Source organism: Penicillium paradoxum, assembly GCF_028828445.1.
Source record: "Penicillium paradoxum strain IBT 22861 chromosome Unknown utg000007l_segment0_segment0, whole genome shotgun sequence".
NCBI lineage: Eukaryota > Fungi > Ascomycota > Eurotiomycetes > Eurotiales > Aspergillaceae > Penicillium > Penicillium paradoxum.
Genome location: NW_026643185.1, coordinates 5,860,732 through 5,879,417, shown reverse-complemented (window position 1 = coordinate 5,879,417; position 18,686 = coordinate 5,860,732). Strand labels below are relative to the sequence as shown.

Sequence of the window (18,686 nt, the reverse complement as noted above, 5' to 3'; positions counted from 1 at the left end):
GCCCGTCATGGAGGAACATCTGCGGAACAGTCTTTCCAACCATCCCCATGTGTTTCAGAGCTTGCAACACAGCAGCTCGCCGTCACACCGATCCGACCGAGTGACTCCACTTTCTATTAACGAGGGGACCACTACCGCCCTTGACCACGAGCTCTCCATCATGCAATCACACCGCAATGGCAGCTCTAGCGATGAAGAGGGCCAGCCTCCTCCACGCTACACCCGTGAAAATGATCCTTTCCAGCTCGCCTCGAAGCTGAAGACCGAGGATGAGATCCGACAGATGAAAGCCAATACATCTCGGAAGCGGGACTCCACCAATGCCAAGAAAGGCCGGAAAGTGACAAACATAGTGCAAGATTCCACCCGTCTTGGACAACAGGCTTTCATTACCAGAAAGCTGCAAGGATTCTACGAGTCTCAAAATGAAAACATCGAGCGTATGCTGAAGCCTGTTGAGGAGCACCGACGCGCCGCCCGCGAGTTGAGCGTTGACAACCGTCTCAAGTACCGAATCGCTGTATACGGCAGTTTTGCTGCAAACATCGTTCTCTCAATCATTCAGGTGTACGGTGCCGTATCATCTGGATCGCTATCTTTGTTCACCACGATGGCCGATGCCGTCTTCGATCCCATGTCCAACCTGACGCTTCTGCTCTGCAACAAGGCTGTCAACCGGGTTGACCCGCGCAAGTTCCCCGCTGGAAAAGCCCGCATTGAGACTGCGGGCAATATCTGCTTCTGTTTCCTTATGACTGCTGTCTCTTTTATCATCATTGCCTTCTCCATTCGCGAGCTAGTAACAGGCTCTGATAACGAGACCCAGTCTTTCCATCTCCCTTCCGTTATCGCCGTTGCCGTTGCCTTTGCCACCAAGTTCGCCCTTTTCCTGTACTGCTGGGCCTTGCGCAACCAGGTCTCTCAGATTCGCATTCTCTGGGAAGACCACCGCAACGATCTTTTCATCAACGGATTCGGTATCTTGACTTCCGTCGGCGGTAGTAAGCTGCGCTGGTGGATCGATCCCATGGGTGCTATTATTCTGTCTGTGCTGGTCTGTGTGCTGTGGCTACACTCCGCGTATGGCGAGTTCCAATTGCTTATCGGTGTGACTGCCGACACGAATATGCAGCAGCTCATCACATATATCTGTACGTTGATTAATTCCCTTTTCGCTCCTCCTGATCTTCTAATAGGTGCATATACTGACTTCTTCTCCAGCCATGACCCACTCTCCTTTGATCACCGCCATCGATACCGTTCGTGCCTACACCTCTGGCCCTCGCCTGTTAGTCGAGGTGGACGTTGTCATGGACCCCGAGGCATCTCTGCGAGCTACTCACGATGTCGCCGAAGAGCTCCAGATTAAGCTCGAGTCGCTTCCCGACGTTGAACGTGCTTATGTGCATGTAGATTACGAGACTACCCACAAGCCTGAGCACTGCCTGAAGAAGGAGCTGTAGGCTTTGCTTGGCATACCACTTTTGGTTTCTCATCTTGAGTGAACAAAAACACGACGTTCACCCATTGCTAAAACCATTTCCAACGTTTCTCTTATTTGGAAGGGAGTTATGTACTCCCAAATGATGTACTAATTGCAAGGAAGAGCGAAGAAATCCTCAATTCCACTCCTACCTGTCTTTGCTGATATGAAGTTGAGAGCTCGGATGTCCCGTCTTTTCCGCTACGGAGAATAGAGCTCTATGCGACTTACGATGTCGGTTTCATATTCTCCCTGTTAAAATAATTACCATACAATCGCTATTGAACGTGGATAATGGACCACGGCTTATAACTACCAGAATGAACATAAATCCCTCTGCTATAAAATGACGTCTTAAAGTCCGATCCCCAAACGTAGCTGAATGGCCTCGTTCTGTAAGAGGTTACGAGCTTTCGGTCATCCTCTGAGCAAACTATCATTGACGCACGAAGCTAAACACAAAAAGGTAGACAGAAATTAAATCGAACTATCCAGGTACACCCAAGGCCTGAAACTCAAGTATAGAATAGGCTACGCTGCTGGGAAACTGGGTATACACGAGTCGAAAGATCGTCAATTAGAGTCCGCGACATTAAATCATTGCATCAGTCACAGAAAATGAAAAAATCTATGGATCGTCTCATGAAGAAAGCAGATACCAGATTGTGGCATTAAGCAAAGAACCTCCCAAAACCCCCAGTGCATAAAAAACGAGCTCTAGGAGCAAGGTTGACAGGAGAATACAAAACGAGCGGAAGGTGAGGAAGGGGGGGGGGGACAAAAGGGTATCGTTTCCCATAAAGGTGAGGAAACTACATAAGAAGTGAAATGGCACGTTTCAAAGGGGGCAATAGGAACAAGTGTGATATCAAAATCTAAACCAGAGAACGGAAGTGAACTAAATCGATTGCTCAAAGAGAGCGATAGTCGAGCAGAAGTTGCTCTTGTTCGGCCTCTCGTGAACCAAAGGCTTGCCATGAGAAGAAGTAACCATGTTCACGGAAGCCTTGGTGCTGAGACCGTACAGCTTGACATCCGAGCAGTCGACCTCGACCATATTCTCCTGGCAATCCTCGGAGTTGAGGCAGGACTGGGCATAGTTCTCGAAGAAGCTGTAAAGACCGGCGCCGTAGACGTAGACGTCTGAAGAGCCGAGGACACGCAGACCCCAAGCCTTGCGGCAGGAATTGGTCTTGCAGTTGGCGAAAGTGGGATCGTTCCACGAGTCTTGTGGGGTGTAAGGAACCAGCGCAGTGGGGTTGGATTGATAGTAGGGAGTCTCGGTCTGGATAAGACCCATGAAGACATTCTTAGCGCTGGAAACCTGGTAGTTGTAGAGCTGGTGGTGCTCCGAGGAAGTACCCCACAGCCAGACAGGATTCTGAGACTCAATGAGCACACCGCGGCCGGTGTAGACATTGATCTGGTTGTGATCCTTCAGATCAAGCTCGTGGTCAGCAGTCCAGAACCATGTGTTCTCGAGGTAAACGCTGCCCGTCTTGGTAATGTACAGCAGCATGAAGGCAGCCATGCACTCCTTCTTGGGGGTTGTATCCTGCTTGGGGGTCTTGGGGCAGGTGTCGCTCTGGAGCTCGGTGCCAGCTGCGCCACCGATACGGAAGTGAACATCCCACATACCAGTGGAGCCCTGGGAAGAACCAGCGAGATTCCACTCCATGAGAATGGCACCAGGGGCGGGACCCTTGGTAGTGATGATGAGGTCACTCATCTCGACGGAACCAGTCTCGCCCTTCTGACCAACCTGGAAGAGGGGAACGGGATTCTCCTGGTCGGCAAACTGCTTGCCGTGGGCCATGAGCATGGGCCAAATTTCACCGGTGATCTTGATATTCTTGGGAACCTTGATGGTGGAGGTGATGACATAGGCACCGTGATCGAAGTAGATAACCTGGCCGTCCTTGTAGCTGTCAAATACCTTTTGGATGGCTGCCGTGTCATCAGCAATTCCATCACCCTTGGCACCAGCAGACTTGACGCTAATGAACGAGGAGGCTTGAACATCCGTGTACAAAGGCTTGGAACGCTCGAAGATAGCACCATCCTTGAGGAGGCTAGCAGGCTTGGAAGAAGTTTTGATGGCACTCTGGGTGCGAGCAGAGGTAACCGCGTGGTGAGGACCGCAAGTGCTGGGGCTGCTGCTGCCACCACCGGGGTGTGAGCCGTGGCCCATTCCAAACCCGCCGATAGTACTTTGGGGAGGCGCAGCGCTGAAGGTGGCAGGGATGGCTGGCTGGTGAACAGAAACAGCGCCCGAGTGCAAAGACCCAATGGGCACAGCAGAGATAAGAGGAGCGTCTGTAGAGGGGCCAGGCGCAGGGGTAGGTGCTGCCACTTCAGAATCCTGAGCAGAACCTCCAATCATGGAAAGGACGTTGTCCAATGCGGGAATTTGGCCAAGAGAGGGGATAGCAGAGCGATACGTGTCGGCGCTATTCACGGGGACCGGAGATGCGACAACATGGCTTTCACCAGGTCCCGGGGCGGGCGATGGGGGAGAAGCAGAACCAGAGGTGGCAGTCCGTGCAGGTGCAGGAACTTCGCTGCCCATGCCACTAGCACTGGGAAGGCCGTGGGAGGCAGGGCAGGCAAGCATAGTCTCCGTGACAGTTTCAACAACAGTAAATATCTCGGGCTCGGACTCGCTAGCCCGCTTGTGGATAGTCTTAGAGGGAGTGTAGGTGTTGCCCTGAACCCAGTTGTGAACAATGGATCCACCAGCGAGGATGGTGTTTCCGTCAACACCTGCGACAGCGACCTTGGAGCCGGAGAAATCGACGTTGTCCAAAACGAGATCACCACCACCAATGGGGATGCTCTTCTGAGTCCAAGCAGTGACGATACCAATAGGGGTGTTGGTGAGCTTGCTGTCCAGCATCAACACGGAACCAACAGTCTGGTTGGAGGGCGCATTAGACATATTCAAGCCAACCTCGCAATTGTTGATCTTAACGGACTTGAAAGTCCAAGCCCAGTTCCAGTTCATGAAGATAGCAGTCTGGCAGTCATTGAATACCAAGTTACGGGTGGTGAACTGCTGGTTACCGAGGAACATGCCGTAGTTACCGCCGTTGAAGGTCAAGTCAGACATGAAACCACCGGAGCCGTTGTCCATGAAGACGCCCTGTTGCCTGTTGGCTTCACCACCGCCCTTGACCATCTCAAAGCGGATGTTCTGCAAGCTAGTAGCCTGGCCAACCTGCCAGTGGATACCAGCACCAGAGCCTTGAGGCATGCCGGTGAGATCAATGACCAAGTTGCGAATGGCACGGAAGAAGTTGTTCTGGTTGGTGAACCAGTTATCGCCATTATCCTCGTAAGGATCGGAGTCAATCACTGCCATACCAGCGAACTTGGGCGAGGCCTTGATGACGGGCAGCTCGACAGCATCACCGACGATCTGCGTGTAGTAATACTGCTGAATAGGCTTGGATACAACATAAGTACCGGGCGGGAAATAGACGATGGCGGGAGTGGTAGTAGAGGAGTCACACCCCTTGCCACAGCGACCACCAGAGGAGATCGCCTTGTTGATAGCAGCAGTGTCATCGGTAGATCCGTCACCTGGAGACATGATACTCAGCAATATGCTCCGAGAAAGAACAGTTTGGATTAATCACTCACCCTTGGCACCGAACTCCTTCACATTGCGGAAAATCTTGTAGTCGGGGCTTTTGCCGAATGGAACGATTCCCTGGCGCTCGACGTTGCCTACCCAGTAGCTCGACGCAGGAGATCTCTTTTCAGTCGTGGCCAGCACATTGTTGATAGGGGTCACGGGGACGTTCAGGGGCACAGCCGCGACCAAAGTAGCGGGCAGGCCAAGCAAAAGAATGATATGCGCGACGAAGATCGCGATCGAAGGGTGCAAAACGGCCATATTGACTATGGATAAGGCTGAACCAGCAGCGAGGTATGAAATGTCTCACAAAAGATACCTGGGGAAGATAGTTCAGCAACCAGCACTGCAGAATAGATTGAATCCGACGCTTGACCAGCAGCGAAGGAGAGAAAACAAGAGGTTTAAAGAGCGAGTCTCGCCGTTGCACCGAAGGCGCCTTCCAAAGGATGAAGTACCGCAAAGAATTGAAGTAATGAATTGAAAACAGGAGTAAGGGATGAATGAAAGAAATGGGAAAAGAGAGAAATAGAGAAATAGAGAAATAGAAAGAAAAGAAACAAGGCAGCAAACAAGGATATGAATATAGTATCACCGTACCTCTAATCGCCTCAGGTTGTGACCCGTCTGACAATGTCCCCCCTGTGCAGCCAATCAACCACCTCGGCGCCCTGAAGAGCACCGCCGTCCACCAATCGGAGACCCGTGCGGGCCTGGGGATAGTGAAGCTTGAAACGCAACAGTCGGAAGTTGAAACGCTGATGATCAATGACCCGAGTGTTGCAGGTTTGCCGAATACCTGATTGAGGAGTCGGGCGAAGAAAGGGAGATAGATGTTATTCCCAAAGATGTAAAATCGAGCCAGAACTCGATGGCATACAGTGACCTGTTCTCGACGGGGGTTCTACGCGCTATATAACCTGTGGAGATTCATATCCAGGGTGGGCTATCCATTCCATCCATCTGAGATTGTTGTCGCATGGACGGTAGGGGTCTATTTGGCAGTTTTTGCATGGCAGCTATGCGCAAAGGGGAGATAGCATTGCAAAGCCTCGCGTATCACCATGCCTTGATCCGGGTGGAGCCTGTAGAGCAGGACAATCCGATGCTCTTCACTCAATGTGTTGCCGATTTGCATCTCTTTCTTCGGGGGCAGAATCCCTAGGTAAACTGCACACAATTGGCCAGATGCGACTCCAATTACGCGCCCTTTGTTCTCAGGGCTGGGACTTTTCCAGGTCCCTGATCCCCCGCGGCACCCCCGTCGTCAGGGGCGTTGTGGATAAACATTCCGGCCTGGGAATTCCTAATGACGAACAAGAGCGAAGTCGTCAGAGGGAACTGACACATCTGGAATTCCTCGGAGACCTGAGCACTGGGTTATGAGGTGCCCAGACCTGAAACACCCAGGGAGTCACAGCCAAGCGCCCCTGAGACCATCGGGGGTTTGACGGTCCCCCCGAGATTGGGTGTTGGATTTTCGAGTCTCGAGTATTTCCCACGTTCAAATTCGATTCACAAAACATATTCGAGTGGCAGTGCTCCTAGGGTGTTTAATCTAAATTGACGTTCCAAAAATAAACAAATAAACGGGGGGCCAACTTGCCGCCTAATGCAGAGCCTCATAATGTACACGCGTAGATCCAACTCTACGACTTTGTATGAGCTGACACGGCTATATATTGTCTATCGAACGCGTTTTTTTACACCAATGGGAACCGCGCGGTTCGTTTCGTCCCAACTGGACTGATGGTGACGGGCTGATGGCGTGGGACTAAAGTCTAGCGCATGAATACCTAGGTATGGGACATACGGGCCAAGACACGCGCTAGTCTACGGACGCCTTCGATCAAAAGGCGTGGATCTTCCCATGCAAAGCAAAGTCGTAGATGATCCGCAAATGCACCCGCCAGCTGTGAATCTCCTGGAACCTGGAAGACGTTGCCGGGAGAGACGTGCAATTTTTCCTCGCTTTCCGCCCGTTGAGCGACCTCGGCTGCAATTAGTGGTGCGGGGAGACCGATCCACATGAAGTAGCCTCCGGCGGCGGCAGCGGGTGCTGGCAAAGTGACCCCCAGCGGGACGAGATGCTCCTGGATCGCCGATAGCAGCGTATGGTAGCGCTCGGCGTATTTGGGTTGGAGCACATCATGGATGTGAGTCTGTATAATGCGCGTGGGAAACATCTGGTCGATGATAGCGGCGCATAGCTGAGAAGGAGCACCGCCCGATCGCGAGGAGCCTCTGCAAGGGAAACCCAGTTAGTCTGAAGTTCATTATTCAACAGGGATCATCCAGGAAGACGACTCCAACAGTATACCCCATACGTTTGTGATAATCCATAAGCAACCTTGTCGGACGCCTCGGCCCAGCCGGTGCGGGCCCCGGGCCCGATCAGCTTGCTAAAACTGCCATTGCTGATTGCGTGTCCCCATTCGTCCTTGGGTCCGCCATCCAGGTAACGATCCACGTCGACGATGCGCGGCATGCATGCGCGGTCACCGGCAAAGTTCTTTCCCTCGGGCTCAGGCGACCATTGAAGGAAATCATACACATCATCCGTGACGATGAGGGCGTCATATTGGCGGGCCAGACGAACCAGCGCCTCCCGCCTGCGCAGTGACATAATCTTCCCAGAGGGGTTCGCAAAAGTCGGCACGGCATAGATGACATGCTTGTAGATTTTGCGCCAGGGCTTGGGCGGTTTCATTTTCTGCAGGGAAAGAGGGGCAGTGTCAGTCCAGGACTCAATTCACAATGGCACGGTGGCATGGCACGGGGACCTCGTATGCCAGCTCGGTCATGGGCCCAGGACTGTCCTACCGGCTCTGTATTCCCAGCGATCTGGGCGGTCCCTTCCGCAGCGCGCAATCCGCTCTCCAGCGCCGCGATGTCGACCCCTTCGTCATCTTCGGGCACCCCGCGTAGGCGCCCGGCGAATCCGGCGTCCTCTATGATGCGCGCAGCTAGGTGGTACGTCGGTACCACCATCCACACATTTCGTGTGTAGACAGGGTCTGTGAAGGTTTGCAGAATGCATGCTAGGTTCTGACTGGCCCCGCCGGTGATGCAAATGCGCTGGGTTGAGACCGGGTCACGGGGTTGGTAGAAATCGGTCAGCCAGGCGGCAATATGAGTGCGAAGTGGCTCATATCCCTCATCGGGGCCATACGCTAGAGCCGGGTTTGCGATTGAGGGGTTGGAGAACACAGCCGTGGCGGAGTGGCGGAGATCGGGAGCGGGGAGGAGGGCTGGGTTGGGCCAACCGATTTGAAGATCAATTGGCTGTTCGGGGGACACAGAAGTCATGGCGAATGATACGAGGTTGACTATGGTGGATCGTCGTGATCGTGCTCAGGGAAGAGGTTGAAATCAATAGTTTGGTGCTTAAGAGCTTAGCTTGCGATGTGGCAACGTACTCAGCACCGATGGCATCCGAGATCGGGAGCCGACTGGTTCCAGGGGAAACGGACACCGGAACCAGGATTGGATGTTTTTGGAATATGGTATGCATTAGGAGATCTCAAGTCATTATTGAGGCTGAGTGCGATAGTTCGAAGCATCTTGCCCTTGTCGCTGCACTCTGGATATATATCGATGAGGCATGTCATAAAAAGGTGTCTTGGCAATACTAGACTAGTATGCACTTGTATACGGAGTACAGCCCCCGACTTGGTGCCAGGGTATCCCGGATCCCAGCGGCTTTCTGATCGTGGGTTCTCGAGGAGATGCCATTGGCGGATGTCATCTCTCCATGCAGATCGATTGACAGACAATCTATATTGAAGATGTGGCTCATTTAGAGCTCTGCGTATGGCACGCACCGTGTGGCATGGTGTCATCTCCATCTGGTCGTCATATCTATATATATCTTTCATCTGCAATCTATATTAGGCCCCTGTAACAGCCGGATATTTCCCACATACCACTTCCACCAAGTAATTGTGATCTGTTTGACGTCGAATTCTCCGACTGATGTGTAAGTAGCTAGGGATTTTATTGGGTCCACCTCCAAGCCCTGCACCACGGTCTATTATTGGCAATAAGGAACCGGATCGAATGGTGGTCTTTTTGGTATTGTAGGAACGTTCATGTATCGCAGGTAAATTAAAATAGGGCGATATTGTCTTTTGAAAAAAAAAAAATCCTAAGTAACTTCTCCTGATTCCCCTAATCCTCACTCTCTTTTTTTTTTTTTTTTTTCTTTCCTTTTCTTGATACTTATTGGCTTTGGTGAACACATATCATCCATTCCGCGTTTTTGTCGGGTCGCCATTCTTCCAATCCCTCCTGCCGATCCATTCCCTAACCCCTAACCCCCCCCCCCCTCCCGTCACTTGCCAGTTACACACTTCATTCCTCGCTCTATGCGGGCTTGACCTTCTCTACCTCCGGGCCTCCTTCAACTCTCCTCCTTCCACATATCTATAACCACCCAAGATGCTGTCGGCTCCCGTTAAGTCGGCGAAGCGCATCTCGTCTCTGTTCTCCCTGGGATCTAAGGATCGGGACTCCCATTCCTCGCCTGGATCGTCGCCGGTGTTGAAATCATCCGACAGCAACAGCGACAAGCGGCGCAGGAGCAACTCGAGACCTACTCGCCATGTCTCGACCCCTAATGCGGTGTTCTCTTCCGAACCCCGAACCATGCCCGATAATCTCGATTTGGAGAGCCTGCCTCCGCCACCTTCACTGCTGGCGGTGAATCAAGAGTTGGCAAGCAGCGCTCCGAGTTCTCCTCTGGGTCGGCCGCAGAGTAGAGGTCGAGACATGAGCAGACCCTCCAGCTCGGCAGGGTTGGCTATCCCGGGATCCAACCCAGACTCCCGCCCCAGCACCCCGTCCAAGCGCAGAAGTTGGATGCCTGGTCGGTCGCGGGCGAACTCAATGGATAAGCGGCCAACACCTATGCTCCCCGCCGCTTGGATCGCTGGATTGGACCAGAAGGTGGTTTATGATCTTTCTCCATTGTCGAGAGGAGAACAGGTACGCACGAAAACCTCGGTCCGTGAGGAAAATCCCGCAACTGACATTCGAATGTCGAGTTTTAGATTCAAGAGTTGTGGAATGAGCAAGGTGACACCTACGTATACTTGTTCCCTCAGAATACCGGCCGCTCTCCATCTTTCAAAGTCGATTCCACTATATTTGCCGAATCCCCCTCACTGACCTACCTCGCTCGGGGCAATGACGGTAAGAACGGGCTCGAGCAGTCAACACGAGCGTTATCTCTCAACCCGATCTCCCCACCCATGACACCGCTGGACCGTTCGCCCGAGAATGATTTGGATAACGAAAGCTCGGGCAGCCAACGAATGGCTTTCGAAGATACGCCAGATGAAATGCAGGAGCTCCATCTCTACCTCCCGATTCCCCTGAACTGTGATGTGTCCAACCCTCAAGCACGGCTCACCCAGGAGGACACAGAGACTCTCCTTCTGTTCCGTAATTTGTTCGCATTTCTGCTAGGCCAGTCGTTGATTGCCTCGCCCAAGTCAGCCACTCTCTTCTCCATTTTCATGGACGTGGCAGTCCTTTTGGCCCGTTTTGAGTTCTCTAACTTGGATGCGTCCAATTTTGGTGAGACTGCCACATCCAGCTTCAGTAACTACTGTGAAGAATTGCGCCTGGCAGATGTTCGCAAAAGCCGGGAGAAGACCATCGAGGCCATCGTTCTGGGCGAACGACTGCGCTACTATCCGCTATATGTCGAGGGCTTCGTCCATGGTGTTGGAAAACTGGACGAGCTCAAGCAACTACGCAGCCCTAAATATACCTTCATTCATCCCATCACGCAAAAGCGCATGGAACGTGCGTTCATTGATCTTGACACTCGTCTGCGCGGTCTCTATGGCAAGCTCGAAGATTTCGACTTCCCCTCTGTTTTCTCCGGTGTTGCCAACTCGACCACATCCGAGGAAAGTAAAGTGGTGCGCTTCAAGTCCTGGAAGACGGGATTCCATGAATTCCGTCGCTTCACTATCCAGTACTACCGACAGAAGTATGGTTCGTGGCCGCCCAAGGCACGGTCCAAGAAGAACGAATTCGAGGAGAGTGGACTCAACCGTCTGCTCCTCTTGGACCTGTACCATGACTTCACCGATCTCTACGACTTGATGGTCGACCGCACCTCCCTGACAACTCGCACAATTGATGTCTCGGGCGCGGGCAATGACTCGGCAGATCCCTCCGACCCGAAGCAGATGACGGTTCGTGCCTTGCGCCAGGTTCTCTCTGAGTACGACCGTAGTACTCCGCCTGTGCTTCCCCCCATTCCATTCGACATTCCCCAAATGCCCTCGCTACAGCCCTTGCATCGCAAACCGCTCGATGCCAAGAAAGAGGCCAAGCAAAGCACAAAGAAGCTCAAGAGCTCGGACATCAATGCCGTTTTGATGGGATCTTATACCCGTGAGGCTATGCGCCCCACTCCCTTCATCGAGAGTTTCATGCAGTTCGAGCGCCGTTCTGCCCACGGCAAGACTCTTAATGACATTCTGGACCTCCGATGCGGCCAGTGGGTTTTCCTATATTCAGTTATCCAAGCCCTTCCCATGCTCGTGGTGGACGTCCCTGATGTCCACTTTAACGATGGCGTGGAGTACTTCCTCTGCATCGCCCCACGTGGTGGTGCTCCCTGGATCCACAACGACACGAAGACCGCCCGCAGTTGGTTTGGAGTTGCCGGTGGAGCTGGTGTCGTCAGCCTACCATCTGACGTCGTCATCAACGGAGTCGAAGGTGTATACCGCCGTAGTCACTGCTGGCAAACCGCCGAGCAGTGGGCCGAGGCGGGCTCTCTCATTGACCCTCCCATGATGGAGGATGCCACATACGACGATGAGGAGTCCTCGATCTCATCACCATACCCGGGTCATCACTCATCTACCGGATCTTCCTCGGAGCACCAACACAACCCTTTGATGGTTCCCGGTGGCCTGAATCCACCTCCTGCCCCCATCCCACGAGCCCGCTCACCGGCTGCGGCCCAACGTGCTGAGCATCGTCACTCATTCTACCCTGGCTTGGAGGCCTTGCCTCTCCCTGCTGGCATCGCCCCCATCGAACCTCCAACTCGTCCCATGAGCCGATTTAACCCGAACATGAGTTTCGATGATATCCTCAAGGAGGTCCCGAAGAAGGACAAGAAAAAGCATTAAACCGCCTTTGCCTTGTTTTCTTTCTATATCATCAGATTCCAAAAGACTGTGCGCTGGACTACCCACAATATAAACCGTCTGGCGACTCTGACTTCTATATCTGTTGACTGTTTCCTTTTTCTGTTGATAGGCGCATTTTGTGACATGAACTACCGGACTGGATCGGCGTGATGCACAGGGAGGCGGAACCCAAAAAGTAAGAACTTTTTAATTCACTGGGGGCAGCATGCATGGAGAACCACATCATAATTATCAGCATATCAGCATCAGCATCTCCGGAGGATGGACCTTTCTTTTCATTGTGACATTTTCTTTTTTTTTTTTCCCTCTCTTTCTGCTTTTGTTCACCCTTCGCCTCGGATTCCCCTTGTGTTCCGCAGTTTGTGATGCTGGAGGCCGCCCAATAGAAATGTAGATTCCAACATCTGTACAATGAAGTTTTTTCTTCAGAACATATGTTTTCCTTGTTCATTGCATTGGGTTTTCATTGTAACCGTTGGAGTTAGTCCCAGATCCATGGGTTCGGCTTGAGTTACCACGTTCTTAATTTTGACACACCCCGGACATTTGACCTTGGCGTCGAGGTATATTTTTTACGTCACAAAGGCTTCTTTGTTTCTCAGAATTAAAGAAACACAAGCTATGAAAGCGTGCAACCATGATGTCGAGGGGAAACCACAAAGACGCAATACGAGAAGATCAGCCACACAGCCTCTTTTCGTTCAACACCGTCGGTTACTAAATCCCCATAGGATTTAGGGGCTAAATGAAAAGAGTCTTCTCGCCCGCAGATCTCTTCCAGACCAGGCAAAGGGCCATCTGCTGTCAATTGAGCTTGATTCAAGTACAGCTTTGTCCTAATTTTCCCAACCTACCATCACCCAGTCCTGGAATTTACTAGGCTAACGAGAACCAAAAAAAAAAAGAGACGAAAATCCCCATTAACGCACCCAAAAGCGCTGAAAAAAATGGAGTGATAATACCTTCCCCCACACTATACCCTCTAACCAACCCCAAAAAATCCTCCTCGCACCTCTCCCACCATGGCACCCTCCAGCATAACCAGCGATAGCCACGAGCGACTAGAGCCACGGCTCCTCCGCGCCGCCGAAAGCAACGACATCGAATCCCTCAGAAACGTCATAGCCCTCGCCCAAGAATACAACCAACTCACCGACAATTTCCTCCGCATCGCATTGATGCGCAGCGCCGAACGCGCCTGCCTCACCGCAACGGAATACCTCCTCTCCCAGGGCGCCAAGACAGACGTCCCCTCCAACCGCGCCTCGCCTCTCCTTCGCGCCGTCGAGCGCGATCACTACGAAATAGTGCGCGTCCTGCTCGACCACGGCGCCAGCCCGGACTCCGCAGACAAAGAGGGCCGCACGGCGGTCATGACCGCCGCGTGGAAGAACCACACGGATATCCTGCATATGCTGATCATGCGCGGCGCGGACGTGAATAAGCGCGACCTGCGCCGTCGGAATGCGCTGCACAATCTCGCCGCTGATAAAGACCGGCGCTGGGGGTGGGGAGATGAGGTTGTGATGAAGTTGCTGGGGACGGAGTGTCTTATCGATGGTGTCGGGGGACAAGATGAGCTGGGCCGCACGCCGTTGCACTGGGCGTGTGCGACGGGGAATTGGCGGATGGCGGAGATGTTGCTTACGCGGGAAGGAGAGGGTGAGGCGGAGGGGGCAGGAGCGATGGGCCCGCGGGCGGAGATCGATGCCGTGGAATTGCGTGGCAAGACGGCGCTGCATATTGCCGCGGCTCATGACCGCGAGGATATTGTGCAGTTGCTGCTTTCGCATAATGCTGATGTCAATGCTGCCAGTGATGGTGGGTGGACGCCGCTTCATAATGCCTGTGATAAGGGTTGTGAGAGTATTGTGCGGATTTTGCTGGGTGAGGGAGCGCAGATCAATGCGCAGCTTTTGAATGGTGTTACGCCGCTGCATCTTGCTGCTCAGGGGGGTCATCGTGAGGTTGTGCAGTGTCTCCTTGAGAGGCCTGATCTGAAGCGACGGGTGAGGGATAATTTTGGGAGTACGCCGTTTCTGCGCGCGGCGCAGTTCAAGCGGAAGGATGTTGTGCTGTTGCTTGCGCCGTTTAACAATGTTGGGAGTCTCTCGGAGGATGTGAAAGAGGCTTGTAGGGCATTTGATGCTACTGTTGTTGATTTTGGCAACTTTCATAATGAGAACCGGGTTAAGCGCATGTCGGTGTTTAATCTGCTTTATGGAAGAGATCGGGAGAATCCTAGAAAGCAAGCTGTTACCACTATGCCGGCTGATAGTCGTGGGGCTGATTTCCGCTGGATCCATTTGCCGGCGAACAATATGGCGTGGGTGGAAGCCCTCCTTACCAAGTCTTTCATTGAGGAAGGGGCTCATGATGTTGATGGATTCAAGGGTCTGGAAAAATCTTTCAACTATCAACATCGGGGGCAAAGGACTCACTCGCACTTTATGCGGCCATTGTGTCAGAATACACCACGCACAATGTTGAAGCGATATGAAGAGGATACCTCAGAGGAGGCTGCATCTGATTCTGGCACCACAAAGCCTATGGATAACGCTACCCGGAAGCAAAAAAGCCCAGGAAGCAAGATTGACCGCACGGGCTCCTACTTCCACGATGAAGGCGCAGACGGCTCTCATGGAAAAAAGGGCAGACATAACCAAAAGCGTGGAAAGTCGGGCAACACACCAGGTACACCCAAGCCGGAGACGAAAGGGAAGACCCAGGGGGGACCGGGCGAAAGACAGGCGAGGCCATCACCTCTCCCATCATCGAATATGTGTAAAGATCCCCATCCCCTGGTTTCTGCATGTAATGTCTGTGTGTTCATGCCATATCTGCACTTTGAGACCACAGAGCGGAGACAAAAGATGCAGGATGCAATCTCACGAGCGGAAACGCTGGACTTTGTATCCAAGGGCATGAAATTGGTGCGCACGAGAGATGAAATGCTCATCGATGCGCATCTAACCTCCTCAGCGACCTCCCTCCATGTCCGTCGAACATTGGATCAGTTCTTCTACCCGAATATTGATACCCAGAGCCGTGATCAGGATCAAGTGGTATACCGATACCAGACGAAAAGTCCTGGGATGGAGTCAGACCCCAAGATATTCATGGTCGACCAATTGTGGATGTGGGTTCTAGGCACGAATCTGATTGTAACTGCCTTCCCACAAAGATGGGATCAGCCCAAGAACGACCCACTGAACGTGCTGGATGGAATTATTGAGGACATCAACTCCAAAACCCGAGACCCGGTTAGATCTGTTTATGATTTAGCAATGATAATCACCAATCGATGCTCGGGAGTCTTCGATCGACACCGTCTGGGCGACGAGGAGTACCAATTCTTAGATATGTTCGAGTCATCCATTGGTATAGCAACGGACAAAGAAACTGTGCTTTTTAACCAGTTCAACCATGCCTCTGGACAAGCCTCGGAATGGCTGAAAAGCCACCGCAAGTTGAACGGTTCCTTCAGCTCTCCTCCTAAAATCGGCAAGGCGGATAGCGACGGCCAGCCCTGCGACTACTGCGACGAGGATGGACAGCCATTATTTGTTGACAGGCTTCTGGACATCGGTCAGGAAACGAACCTGCTCGCCGAGACAAAGGATATTCGAGATGAGCTGAACATGATCCGGACAGTCCTAGAGCACCAGACAAACGTACTGCTTGACTTCCAAGACGTTGTCTGCGAGACCTACCAGGGCCAACACCGCTCCCAGTTCGAGGTCAAGAAGCGGTTCAAGGACCAGCAGCGCATGATCGACATGCACCTCAAGGACATCGACCGCATGGATAAACAGGCTGAGCGGATCTACCACTCCATTACGGATTTGCTCGATCTCAAGCAGAAACACGCCAATGCTTTCGAGGCCCGCTTTGCCCGTGATCAAGCTGCTGGCACAACCCGCCAGAGCAAGACAATTATGGTCTTCACCATCGTCACCATTGTCTTTTTACCGCTGTCGTTTATCGCCTCCATCTTCACAATCAACCTGAAACAATTCGAGAATTTAAGTCTCGGTTACGTGGCGAAGTTTACCTTTGGTATCGGCTTTGCGATCTCTATCCCACTCGTCTGGGTTGCTCTCACGGTTGACGACATAGGTGGTTTCTTCCGTGTGGGCAGCCGGCGCTGGCTGTCCAACCGGAGGAAGGCCCTTGCGAAGAGTGAACGTGACGAGGGAGGACTCCGAGCATTAGAGATGGAGAAGATTATAAGCTTGTCGCGCATCCGAAGGAGTATGGATGGTGAATATGGAGGCAATCTGCTGCCTGTTTCTACACGGGGCACAGGTGCGTCGAGGCGACCAGGTTTATATGCCAGTCAGTTGGGCGATGGTATGGGGCGCAAGAGTTACGATTTGCGGTCTAGTCAGGACTACAGATCACGATGATATATGATTTATGGCTCATGATTGATTGGCTATTTTATCTTCTGGGTGGTTGTGTTTCTTGATCGTTTTGCTGTTTTGATTATTAAACGAAAGCTGGATATACCCATCTCTATATAGCGCTAAAAGCAAACGAATTAAACACCGTGACAACAAGAAACAGCAGCTCTAAAGACGCAGGCGATCGATGTCTATAGCTGCATTGTTTCCGTATACTCTTCGTCTCCGCCCTTTCCATCTCCCAAGATCTCAGCGGGATGATACAAGTTCATCACAAGCATCGCAAGCCACATCAATAATGCATCAAAGATATACATGAACACCTCATGGGTCATGATATACCCGCTGTAGCCTTGTTCGTACTCCACCAAGCGGAAAACCGACCGTACCAAGATCAGAAAACTGACTACATACAGTCCAATCATGATAGTCAACCAATTGCGCTGCTTCCAGCCATCGCCGCGAGTATTGTCACGATCAGTTTGCGATCGAGGAGTCGGGTGGCGCTCGATACGGAAGTGGAAGATCGTGGTGACAATGACAAAGAAGCCGAAGAAGACCAGCTGGATGACTAGACCGGCGATTGTCACGTATGAGCCCAGGTCGTGCATATCGCTTCCTGCGGACATGAGTCCACCGCCTATTAGATGTTAGAATGAAACCTTCATTTTATCATTGTGATGCTGCGACTCTGCTCACCACTGCACTGCGTAAGAAACGAGATCACGTCTCCGGCCACGAATATCTTGGTCACCCACTTCACTGGTACTATGCTGAGGCTCTCGGCGTGCAGATACGTCACCGTCCGCCCCAGGACCATGTAGATTGACGCGGCGTATAATGGCGGCGCGAGCAGAATGAAACACGTCTGCATAGCGTAAAGGGGTATACCGGTGAAGTTGTTATACGATGCCGCTCGGCAGATGTATCCTATAACCTGGACTTCATGATTTTAGCCTTGTATTCGTTTGCGCTGAAACAGGGGCAATTGACATACAGATTCCTCCGATCACAAAAGGAATGAAATACCAGCATCGTGACTTAGTGAGTTGGTAGGTATGGTGGGCGCTCGAGACACTGAAGAGAACGATAAAGATAATCGCTGCAGGTAGAGAGGGATTGTACCCGTAAATATTACGGTCTTCGGACATTTTGCAACGGTCTCCAAACCCACATAGAAGAATTTTGAATTGCATAGATTATTGGGGTACACAGCTGAGCTTTATATGATAGGCTACTACAGCCACAAACTGCGACCATGCTACTGAAACAGAGATGTTCTGCGATCCACTATAAATTAGGCCACCCTTTAAATCCCAGTGGACTGATTCGAGGGCTCTTCTTCTAATCTTAGGAAACTTCTTGGCTCCGTGCAGCTTTGACAGGCGATGTGGGGGTGCTGCGGCTTTTCTCCGCATTCGTTTCCGTTTCCGTATTCGTATTCGCATTCGCATTCTGTCGTATCCGCCACCGTATCCGCATCCCAATAGCTTCATGTTTCCTACCCATATCATCTACTATATCGTCTGGATCACATAGTACTTCCCCGGTCATGGGCCCACGAAGATCACGTCGCAAGTCACGCAATGGCTGTACAGATGCAAAACACGACGACTCAAGGTGTCCTGGTATCCAAGAAGTTGCAAGAAGGCTTGCAATGCTTGCCGTGGAAGGTAACGATCAAGGCAGTGCACGGAATCGCACACGAGAGGAGCATAGGGAATTGCTAGCTTTGTCGCCGGGGGAGTATGAGCAGAAGATGATTGAGTGGGCTTCTAGTGTTCTTGGTCAAGGGATAGAATAGAAAGACAACCATGGCGTCGGAAATAAGTTTGTGGCATGGAATAAATGATAGTGTTTCGTGGAAAGAGAGCGTTGAAGAACGTAGGCAGGAATATTTAAATAGGAGTCATCTAATACGGCCAGTATAGCACAAAGAGTATCTGAACAGACAGTCACTGTATGCCAGATTCGTCGAT

General features: G+C 52.0%; 6 protein-coding genes across 6 annotated transcripts; 3 read left to right on the top strand and 3 right to left on the bottom strand.

The window, feature by feature from the left end:
- Positions 1-7: 7 nt before the first annotated feature.
- Positions 8-1,463, top strand: N7457_009661 (cation diffusion facilitator family transporter; the record flags this gene model as incomplete). The annotated part of the gene is made up of 2 exons (XM_057180704.1): positions 8-1,151; positions 1,222-1,463. 2 exons carry the CDS (start codon positions 8-10, stop codon positions 1,461-1,463), a joined length of 1,386 nt encoding a protein of 461 aa, XP_057029090.1.
- Positions 1,464-2,381: 918 nt separating this feature from the next.
- N7457_009660 (Exo-1-3-beta-D-glucanase) lies at positions 2,382-5,381 on the bottom strand (the record flags this gene model as incomplete). Its single annotated transcript, XM_057180703.1, has 2 exons — positions 2,382-5,065; positions 5,126-5,381. 2 exons carry the CDS (start codon positions 5,379-5,381, stop codon positions 2,382-2,384), a joined length of 2,940 nt encoding a protein of 979 aa, XP_057029089.1.
- Positions 5,382-6,916: 1,535 nt separating this feature from the next.
- Positions 6,917-8,429, bottom strand: N7457_009659 (aminotransferase-like domain-containing protein; the record flags this gene model as incomplete). Its single annotated transcript, XM_057180702.1, has 3 exons — positions 6,917-7,364; positions 7,448-7,866; positions 7,944-8,429. 3 exons carry the CDS (start codon positions 8,427-8,429, stop codon positions 6,917-6,919), a joined length of 1,353 nt encoding a protein of 450 aa, XP_057029088.1.
- Positions 8,430-9,560: 1,131 nt separating this feature from the next.
- On the top strand, positions 9,561-12,280 carry N7457_009658 (uncharacterized protein; the record flags this gene model as incomplete). The annotated part of the gene is made up of 2 exons (XM_057180701.1): positions 9,561-10,106; positions 10,172-12,280. 2 exons carry the CDS (start codon positions 9,561-9,563, stop codon positions 12,278-12,280), a joined length of 2,655 nt encoding a protein of 884 aa, XP_057029087.1.
- Positions 12,281-13,323: 1,043 nt separating this feature from the next.
- N7457_009657 (ankyrin repeat protein) lies at positions 13,324-16,710 on the top strand (the record flags this gene model as incomplete). Its single annotated transcript, XM_057180700.1, has 1 exon — positions 13,324-16,710. One exon carries the CDS (start codon positions 13,324-13,326, stop codon positions 16,708-16,710), a length of 3,387 nt encoding a protein of 1,128 aa, XP_057029086.1.
- A 188-nt stretch (positions 16,711-16,898) lies between these two features.
- On the bottom strand, positions 16,899-17,858 carry N7457_009656 (RTA1 domain-containing protein; the record flags this gene model as incomplete). The annotated part of the gene is made up of 3 exons (XM_057180699.1): positions 16,899-17,347; positions 17,407-17,649; positions 17,705-17,858. The coding sequence occupies 3 exons, from the start codon at positions 17,856-17,858 to the stop codon at positions 16,899-16,901; spliced, it is 846 nt and encodes a 281-aa protein (XP_057029085.1).
- Between the last annotated feature and the right edge of the window lie 828 nt (positions 17,859-18,686).